Source organism: Pituophis catenifer, unplaced genomic scaffold (genome assembly GCF_029215685.1).
Source record: "Pituophis catenifer annectens isolate HBS135680 unplaced genomic scaffold, rPitCat1.0.hap2 SCAF_2, whole genome shotgun sequence".
In the NCBI taxonomy this organism is placed as follows: Eukaryota; Metazoa; Chordata; class Lepidosauria; order Squamata; family Colubridae; genus Pituophis; species Pituophis catenifer.
In genome coordinates, this window is record NW_027256882.1 from 182,619,427 (window position 1) to 182,630,281 (window position 10,855).

Sequence of the window (10,855 nt, forward strand, 5' to 3'; positions counted from 1 at the left end):
CAAAAGAAACTGTCTTTTGCTTCCTCTGGAGCAAAAGCAGAGAGCCTCTTCCAAGGAAGATTTCTCTGTCTTTTATTTTTCTTCCACAGCAGAACAAAAAAGCCTCTTCCTGTGAAGGCTTTTCCTTTATTCTGATTTTCTTCTGGAGCAAAAGAAAGCCCTTTCTAGTGAAGCAGTTCCACTGGTTAATTGTTCTCACTGTCAGGAAGTTTCTCCTTAGTTTTAGGTTGCTTCTCTCTTTGTTCAGTTTCCATCCATTGCTTCTTGTTTTGCCTTCTGATGCTTTGGAAAATACATAGGCCCCCCTTCTTTCTGGCAGCCCCTTAAAAGCCTGTTGCCTATCACACTCTTGGGCAAAGCAAGTGAGCCATTTCCTCCTTTCAGAGGTCCATGAAAATACATCTATAGTATGTAGATAATAAAGTTGAAAAAAGGTGAACAACATTTTTACAGAACTATAGATACGTTGAGGCTGGGTGTGACAAGGAATGGCTGGGAGGGGAGTGGCCAGACGAGGCACCCCTTGATGTGAGTGACATTGAGTGGCCATGCCCACCCAGTCACATGACCACAAAGCCACGCCCGCAAAGCCACACCCACAGAACCGGTAGGGAAAATTTTTAGATTTCACCACTGAGGGGAAACAAGGTGATTATGTTGATGCAGTGGGTACCAGTGGACTTCTAGGTACAATTCAGTGTTGTCACCTCTAAACCCCTCTGTGGCTTAGGCTCAGGCTTTGGTTACCTACAGGTCTATCTTTCTTCTGAGGCCAGTCATTTCTGCCCAACCAGTAAGACCAAGTAGAATTGACATAGAATTGACTCTTACACTGCAAAAACATATGGACTTCAAAATTCAACCAGGGTAAATCAATAGATGCAATTTATATAGACTTCTATAAAGCCTTTGATTCAGCAATACATGACAAGCTACTTCTAAAACTAAAATCTTATGGCATTTCCAGATTCCTGCATAAGTGGCTAGCTGCGTTCCTATCAAACAGGCAACAAGTAGTCAAAATAGGGAATGCCTTATCTAACCCTGCACCTGTTATCAGCGGTGTTCCCCAAGGCAGCGTTTTGGGACCCACACTCTTTATACTTTATATAAATGACCTTTGCAATCATATTCTAAGCAACTGTGTTCTTTTCGCTGATGGTGTAAAACTATTCAACACCACCGACAATGCTGCTACTCTACAAAAAGACCTTGATTATGTGTCAGAATGATCAAACGATTGGCAACTCCAAATCTCAACCAACAAATGCTCTGTCTTACACATTAGCAAAAAAAATCAGAACACAAAATACAAGCTGGGCGGATACGACCTAGCAGACGATCCTCACTCTGTCAAAGACCTTGGAGTACTCATCTCAAATGATCTCAAATGAAGTGCCAGAGCTCACTGTAAAAAGGCATTAAGAGTTGTTAACCTAATCTTGCGTAGCTTCTTCTCTGGTAATATTGAACTGCAAACTAGGGCATACAAAACTTTTGCCAGACCAATTCTTGAATACAGCTCATCTGTCTGGAACCCGCACTGCATATCAGACATTAATACAATCGAACGAGTCCAGAGATATTTCATGAGAAGAATCCTCCACTCGCAACAAAATACCCTTATGCCACCAGACTTGAAATTTTGGGCTTAGACAACTTAGAACTTCACCATCTTCGATCTGACTTAAGTGTAGTATATAAAATCATCTGCTACAATGTCCTACCAGTCAATGAATACTTCAGCTTCAACCAAAACAATACAAGAGCACACAATAGATACAAACTCATGGTAAACCGATCCAAACTAGACTGCAGAAAATACAACTTCAGTAACAGAGTTGTCAACGCCTGGAATGCACTACCTGACTCTGTGGTTTCTTCCCCAAACCCCCAAAACTTTACCCTTAGACTGTCTGTTGTAGACCTCACCCCATTCCTAAGAGGTCTTTAAGGGGCATGCTTATGCGCACCAGCATGCCTACTGTCCCTGTCCTAATGTTTCCTTTTATTCTTATCTATTTCATGTATTCATAATTATGTTTACACTTGTATCTGTTATCTAATACATGCTTTACGAAATACATAAATAAAATAAATAAATAAAATGGTTATAAAACAATGTCATTTAAAGGATCCTAGGAGACATGTCTTCTCTGTACCTGCCCCTTGGAACAGCATTTTCTCTGAGGTCCATATGACCTTATTCCTGCTGTATTTTCATAAAGCGTTAGGAATATGCCTCTTTCAGTAGGTCCTGAGGCAGGATGAAATGATCAGCTTTCTTGATAGCGCTCTTGATAGGGCATCTTGGATTTAAAATTGTTTGAGTTTGGTGTATGGTCTATGTGTTACTGTTTTCTTGGTTCTTGTTTTATTTTTTATTTTATAATGTATAAGCCTTCTAAAGATACGCCAGTGAATGAGGCAGCATTCAGGTTAATAATTAAATAAAAATGATGATGTCTAAGAGTAGCCTAAAATTGAGTATGATAGAGATGGAATGGCAAGGGAAGGAAATCTTTCCACTTGTGTCCCAGATCCTGGCTCCAGCTCAGGCATTTTTACCATACTACATCTCCATGCCCTTTTTGTTGCAGGGTCCTCTGGAAGTGGCACAGGTATTTTTGGCTGAGATTCCTGATGACCCCAAGCTCTATCGACACCACAACAAACTCCGACTGTGCTTCAAAGATTTCACTAAGAGGTAATGCACAAATGCTCATAATGTAAAGGCTTGGGTGGGAAAATAAAGTGGGCTCCACCCAAGAAGACCTCTAGGCAAAACTCTCAATATAGATAGCCATCCAAGTATGATGTGTTAGATTAGAAATGACCCTTAAAACTTGCAAACATCTCACATTAATCCAGATGCAACTGTTTTATCCCAGAACATCATTGCTGGGATTAACATGAGGCTGAGATTCCCGCGTGCTTTTCCTCCCTTTGCAGAGACCCATTTAGATTATATGAGTCTTCGTAATAGAGTCAAGAAATGTCTTTTTGGGCAGCATTAAAAGCAACTCCAAGTTGATATACCAGAAATGGTCTTAAGGAATGAAGGGGATTTCTTTTGTAAATAATATTGAGAAGGTCAGTGAAAAGGCATATACAGAATTTGTACAGGACAGAAAAAGTTTTCTTAGATAATAACTTTAGAGAGCTTGCTTCTTAGACACAGATTTCCCTGATTCACATTACAATTAAAATAACTTCCAGCTATGCTAAAGGAAGATCAACTGGAATTCTGTTTTAATTGTAATGTGAATTTACAAACTAACCTTCCCGAACGATTCTGCTTTCCAGAATAGCAGCTCTGGGAGGAGGTTGTTAAGAGGATTGGAGCATGAAGATGAAGGATGTCTCTGCCATGTGCTCCCTAGAAGAGCTAATGGAATACTCTGCTTTTACTGTATTGACCTGCATCCTGCTTCCACACACAAAATATATCAAAGTAATACATATCCAGGTTAATAGAACTGTGGTGAGGATCCCAAAAAATCAGCAGAGTACAGTGCTCCAAGGAATAGACTGTGGTTGGGGAGAGGTAGGTTCCTTTAATGGATTGAGGAGAGCCAAGTAAAAGATCCTTTTCAAATATGGGACTCACCAATGACTTTGGCCTCTCTCTGTTAGATGTTCTGGAGATAAAATAAGAAGAGACTCCTGTGTATACTTTCAGCAGGTGGCAGTATCTAACCAACTATATCTAAGCTCAGTAGCTAAGCAAAGATGTTCTGGTTAGTACTTAGAAAGCATGTGGACATGTTCACCAGCATTCAAGTTCAGCTCAGAAGTGACTATCTTTTAATCTTCTTCAGGTCATAGGAGATAGTCAGCACAAATGCAGTATTTTCTCTTGAAAGCTGGGGGTGGGGGGAACGACTCCCCTAATTTTATACCTACAACAGCAACTGTACAGAGTTAGGCTGGACTAAAAAAAAAAATAGGACTGTCTAAGAGAGCTTCATGAGTGAGGGTGGACTTTTATCTGGCTCTTCCTGGTCCAGTAAAAGAAGATAGCTGAAGCGGCCCTTACACACAACCACTTGTCAAGTAACAAAGCTGCCTCAATTCATTTGTGTCAGTATCTCTTTTTGAATATTTTATAGAGCTGAGTATTCTTCTCCACTCCTACTCTGACCCGTGATCATTTTAAACTGGGTAAAAGTTATTTATGGAAAATTCTTATGGCATGCTCTTAGAAGCATCTAACATTTCATTATGTTAATTAAAGCAACTTCGTTCACATACTGGCGGTAACAATTTCTCTTGACAATTTTGTCTTAACAAGGAAAGATAGATACAGCGCCTCTAGAAAGGTGGGCTAATGCTAAATAATTCACTGCTGTCCATCCCTCATACACAACTTATACAGTTGTGTATTTTGTCTTTTGTATTGAGTTTTGCAAAAAAAAAAAAATTGTTTCAGTTCTTAGTGGACCAAAGAAAATAGTTTCCTTTAATGTCAGCCAGGCCTACACAGTCCCCTTTTGGTTGGCTAACTTTAGTCTATTTATTAACTTGATATTCAGCTTTTCCTCTAAAAAGGTCCAGACAACTAAAAGTAAAGCCAATCTTTTGAAAGGATTTCTTCAAAGGAGTACATTTTGCAGCACATAAGTTCATTGCCAAGGCCTTCTGCAGTTCAGTAAGGGTGATCTGAGGAGAAAGATTTGTCCCCAGAACATTCTAAGTCTAATAGACACTTCAAAAATCTATCTCACTTTGACGGCATTTCAGGCTAGAAGCTGGGAGCAATTAGATCAAGGTTGGAACACTTAGACATCAGTAAATAGCCCTAAGGAGGAGACAGAAAACCCTTTGAGGACTCTGTAAGCCATTGCCATCATGCATATCCGCCTGAATATTTTCTTAGATGTGAAGATGCCCTTCGTAAAAGCAAGACACTGATTGGACCAGACCAACGTGAGTTCCTGCGAGAACTAGAGAGGAATTACCAGCGTCTAAAGGAAGCCCTGCACCCACTACTCAACCACAAAATCCCTCAACTCTACACACCAGTTGCCCCTCATTCTGCACACAGGTGAGGCCTACATGCCCAGCTTGCCTCTGGTATGAGTAAACACTTCAAAATGGAGGCTCAGAATCAAAGTGCTTTGCACAGGCAAGTTTATTGGTACAATTTCACCACTATTACACTTAGGAGCCTTTCCTAATTTGTTGGTTTTGTTTACATCTTTTGTTCCTTAGGACATAAATGAATCCCACTTAATTCTTCTAGGAATTCTGCTCCCCCAAACCAGGAAATATAACCTTATGCGGCTATCCAACACAAGGTGCTATACTGTTGGATTATACCCAAATGTTTAGAATGTCAAAAAGTAGCACAGGGGCACTGTAAATTGTCCGTTGCTTGTTTTCAAGGGACACAGTTTTTATGTTAGGGCTTCTTTAAATTTTATAATGACTCTGATTTTGCCAGTTGTTTTAGAGAGTTCCTGCTTCAGAATCAGACCCAAATCTAATGCAGTTCTTTTCTTTATTCAGGAGAAGTATACATTTCTGCTTTTGCTATTTCACTCTTTCCCCACATAATGTAAATTCCTTTCCAATATTTGTTTGAAAACCTTCTTCTATTTCTCCCCCAGAAACTCCTTTAACAGATTGTGTCTGCGGAAGATGGAAGCCTAACCTGGATTTCTTGAATTGCAAGGAGCCTAATTTATGAGAGGAAGTACTGAACTTTGCAGCCACAGAGTTTCAGTCTTAATGAAGGATTGTGCACTTACTTTGCACTGGAAGACAGTATTGAGATTCTTGCCCTATTTTTCCCTGGCATTGTTCAAGATTTGAAGACAGAGTTTCAATCAAATAGAAGGAAAATATTTGTTGAAGATGGTAGTAGGGAAGAGCTGGCTCCCACATTCTGCCGTTGAAGACTGAGCTCCACCCTCAGGAAACTTCTCAGCACACAGCCATTTGGGTTGGGAAGGCTAGGTCAGATCTCCTGCAGATCTTCTTGATCCAAGTGGAGAGTTGTGTCATAGACACTGACCTTGAATTTCCATATACAGCAGGTAGATCCAAAATGTAACTCTAGATGGACTTGGAGGTTCCTTCATTGTGGTTTCTCTGCTGCTTTCTCTTTGAAAGCTGAGGTTAGCTGAAGAATTTGAAACCCTCCACTATTCGTCCAATCTCTTCTTTTGTTCTGTTCTTTTCACACTTTTTTGGCTTTTGGTCACTTGAAATATCCAGTTATTTATGGATCCATAAGAATCTATAAGAATCCATAAGGCTTAGTTTCTGGATCTCATTCCTAACTCAGGGAAGAACATAGTGGTATCTAGGTCAAGGTTAGAAGATTGAAACCTTATAACACCTGGATTTGATTCCTTGATCTTCCTAGCCAGAGTTTGGGCTGAAACCGAGGAATTATAATTTTTATCTCTGTTGCTCTTTGTCCTGTCTCCCAGGTTTTTATTAAGAGCTCCTAAACTACTTTTTAGAATCTTTTATCTATATTTGCTACATGGACCAAAAAACTTCTAAAGTCTTTCCCAGAAGAGGCACGTTGTCACTCACTCTCTCCTTCCCTCTCACACATGCAAACAAACTACATCTGTGCATTCTACAGAAGGATGAGGAGGTAGGATGGGTGAAGGGAAATCAAATACATAGGTGGTTTGTGCATTTGTTTCTTAAGAAAATTAGCATATTTTCCTCTTTGTATGTTTCTCTCTTTTCCCCCTCTCACCCATGCTTCCCCAGCAAATGATGCAAGCTAAACTTGAATTGTAAATGATATATATTCTTCTCAGAAATATTTTCCTGGGCAGAGCCCTTGACTCTATAGAGGTAGGGTGAAGGATTTCTGGGAAGATAGGTGGAATATGTCTGAAGAGTACTCTGATTTAATTGGAAAAAGTATGAAGTTATATTCCAGAATGTTCCAGATTGTCTTTTTAATTTTCAGGAACATACAGAAACACACTGCCATTTAAATACAAGGATGTCCTGACTATTATGATTCAACCTAGCCCTTTAAACTGAAGTCTTCAATAACGGTAGAAAGCAACAATTGGTTAGCAGCTCATCATGGCTGTGAGTCTTTATCTAAAGCTGCTCCTGTTTGGAATCGAAATACACCTCCAACATTTTCTCTAGATCAGAATTCTGTCTTATTCCAAGTCTATGATGGATAGCTGAGCCTTGATTATTGTCTTGAGGAAATTATAATAAACTTTATTTATAATACAATTATTAAAATGAAATATGAAATGTCTGGCCCCATTCTTTTTCATGGATACCAAAGCCTGTCTTATTTGCATGTCAGGCACTGAAGAAATCCATACAAGCTATATTTATCCGATATCATAATGAAATCAGCAATGTGATGGAACCTGTGTCCCATGAATTTACATTTTTGAAAAGATCAAATTTCCAGCCCCCATTGCTAAAACAAAAGTTGAAGATTCTGTGTAATATTTGAAAATTATAAGGGGAGATAGTGTTGAGATAGTGCTATTATTGTTGTGTGGTCCTTTTTCTTGCTTTTGCCTTGATATGATAGTTTATCTCTTCTTCCTTACTGGGCAGCTAGTGATAATCTTTTCTTTGACATTGGCAAAGCCTGCAGTTCTAAAAACATATTCAGTTGTTTAGTTAATGTAAACTGTTAGCCAGAATTATCTGTATTTGGAGAAGTATGATGTGACTGTCCTTCAGCATTATTTCCAGATCTGTAGAGCTGTTATATCATGGTAAGGTGCCCAGTTTGGCTTTATCTCTGGCATAGAATGACTGAAGAAGAGTCATTGGGGTAATTGACTATTTGCTATGAAAGAGGTAAACTTTCCAAGCCAAGCGATTGCTGGGAATTTTATCCACATGATTTTCTTTTAACAATATAGCAATAGCACTTAATACTGCTTCACAGTGCTTTACAGCCCTCTCTAAGCAATTCACAAAGTCAGCATCTTGCCCCCAACAATCTGTGTCCTCAGTTTATCCAGCCTTGGAAAGATGGATGGCTAAGTCAATATGGAAATGGTTAGTCATTGCCATCTTTTGGGATAGTTTTCAATTTATTAGTTGGGCTTCCCATCCATATACTGCCCAGGTTTGATCCTTTTTAGATTTTCAAAATCAACAAAAGCCAATTGATGGGGTGAGGGGGACAAGTGCAAATTTGAAGAAAAAAGATTGTGAATATGACAGTGAAACAATAAATAAAGCAAAGTAAAATCAGGAAGGTCTGCTATTCAGGAACCATTAAATAATCTTGTCAAGCAGGATAAAAAATTACAATGATGGAAGGATTCTATTGGCAGATATGAGATCCTTGTAGCAATGAGAATTGGATGAAGAAGCTAATGATAGAGTTGCAGTACGTAGTCCATCTCTTGTCAGAGGAGTCGTTAGAGTTGAACATTGCTTGGCCAAGAAAGTAGGGAGCAACAAAACTCCTAAATGTCAGTGTTGGGGAGGCTGGGCCCTGCACATTTGTTCTGATGGCAGAAAAATAGCCTAAAGAAGAGACATGAAAGGAGTCATCAAAAACCAGAAGAGCTGTCTTGGGGAAGAGGGTATGGATAGGTCCATAGGTCCAAAAGTAGAAGAAGAACCAAGCTTCAGCAATTTTCTGAGCACATGAGTTATTAAGCAAAATAGCCTGTTCCCCAGAGTGATGAATATTTCAATCCCTGGATTGAAGCAAAAGTTGGACTTCAATTTGTCTAGGATGGTCTGGGGATTTCTGTCCTGGGCAGTAGATTGCATTAGAAATCCTCCAAATCCCTTCTAAGTCAGTGATTCTAGGATGGAGGACATTCCATTGGAAGGCAAAGGGAAGGGGCTGATGCTTTTCTTGAAATAATTGCAAATGGAAGAATCTTTTACAGACTTAGCAATAGCACTTAGTCTTATATATTGCTCCATAGTACTTTATACCACTCTCTGGGTAGTTTACAATGTCAGCATATTGCCCCCAACAAGCTGGATCCTCATTTTGTTGATCTCAGAAGGATGAAAGGCTGAATCAACCTCAAGTTCCATCAGGATCGAACGCCAGGATATGGGCAGAGTTTGCCTGCAATACTACATTATAACCACTGCACCACCAGGGCTCTTCTGGATGTTCTCACATAACCCTATGTGCATGTGTTGAATTCTGCAATTAAATACATTTCAAAGTGACCAGGTATTATAAAAAGGGATGTGAAACAGTTGGGTATAGAATACAACATTGGGAGTGCCCCTTTATTGAAAATTGGGATGAAAAATAGATTTGCAAACCTTTTGGAATCAAATTCCTTGTTAGAAATGAGCTACTCAAAGCTCAAACTATATTGTTACCATAGTGCTTTAAATACCACAAGAGATTGTAAGGAGAGGAATGTCTCCTCAAATTGGCTGCAATACTGGAGGAATGCACTCAGTTGTGGGGAAGGCAGCTTGAGTGACTTAGAAATTTGCTTGGAATTTTATCCTGGTAATGAAATTCCTATGAGTTTGAGATCTTTATAGCAGCAGCAGAAAATGTTCATCTAATTTATCCAAGTAGAAATAGAACAGGAAGAAGGGTTCTGTTGTGGCAGCTTAGAACACAATGATTATTTCACCTCATTGCCTGTCTTAAGCCACTAAAAACACCACCAACTATTTATTTAGGTAAGATAAATAGATCTGCTAAAGTGTGGCCTCCTGTGTGAAGAGGCCCTCTTCTCTCAGGCATTCACTTGTACTATATCAAGGCCCAAGGTGGGAAATGGAATGATTTTCCGTTTTCTGAACAAGAATAGAATAGAATAGAATAGAATAGAATAGAATAGAATAGAATAGAATAGAATAGAATAGAATAGAATAGAATAGAATAGAATAACAGAGTTGGAAGAGACCTTGGAGGTCTTCTAATCCAACCCCCTACCCAGGCAGGAAACCCTACATCACTTCAGACAAATGGTTATCCAATATCTTCTTAAAAATTTCCAGTGTTGGAGCATTCACAACTTCTGCAAGTTATTGGCATGAGAAAAGCAAGAGTATAGCAAAGTTGGTTCTCTTGGAAGTAGTACACATGTTAAGTGTACAATAGTAAAACACAGCCTAGCTTTATCTACATGGCATGCCAGCAAATTTTCTATCAGAAACCCATGCATTGGAGGACATTGGAATATTAGCAGGTGCAGACTAAACTTGGCAATATCTGTAGAGCAAGTGCCCTCCACCGAACAGCACAGCCTGTGTTCTTCTGGCTAGCAACAAGTTGAAGGCAGAAGTGTTTATAAATGACCTTCTGGAATTATTGTTCTGTGGTCTGCAAAGAAACACTTAGTCTAAGCAATATGTTTCAACCCCTTGATTGTGCAGTTCCTCCAAACTTTTAGACTTCTACCCCAACTAGTGTGCTATAAATACAAATTTTCACATTTAGGAGGAATATGGGTTTCTTTCTGCTCATATGTTTACATCAGCAGACCTGATGTTGCCAGATGAGTCAATTCATTTGAGCATGCTGTAAATTTTGATAGCATATTTTGAAAAAAGGCTGAATAGTAATTGAGTAATCATTAAAAGACAGCAAATAAACATTGAGTCATTAAAATTAAATCCCCTTAAGTACTGTTACAAGTGTTGTAAAACTATTTTGTTAAAAGGTATTTTAGTTAAATGTAAACCTAATGAAGCCCAAATAGACTGATAAAATTGCATTTTGCAAATTAAAAACTTAAAAGGTAATAGGGAAAAGGTGTTGAAAGATAAATGCAGAGAACAGACTTATCTCCCTTTCATATCACTCCAGACCTGTATTGAATATTCCAGACCTATAAGATTGTTTGAAAATTAAGACCAGAGACTGCACAGAAAAAACAGAATATTTTAATGACAT

The 10,855-nt window shown here is 38.9% G+C and overlaps 1 protein-coding gene across 1 annotated transcript in view; it reads left to right on the plus strand.

Annotated features, from left to right (window-relative positions):
- DOCK6 (dedicator of cytokinesis 6) overlaps positions 1-7,188 on the plus strand; it is a 208,460-nt gene extending 201,272 nt beyond the window's left edge. Inside the window, exons 48-50 of the mRNA XM_070934460.1 lie at positions 2,601-2,707; positions 4,880-5,047; positions 5,613-7,188. Of these exons, the coding sequence (XP_070790561.1) occupies positions 2,601-2,707; positions 4,880-5,047; positions 5,613-5,655 (318 nt within the window). The 3' untranslated portion in view covers positions 5,656-7,188. The remainder of the gene's footprint in view (positions 1-2,600; positions 2,708-4,879; positions 5,048-5,612) is intronic.
- Positions 7,189-10,855: the final 3,667 nt, after the last annotated feature.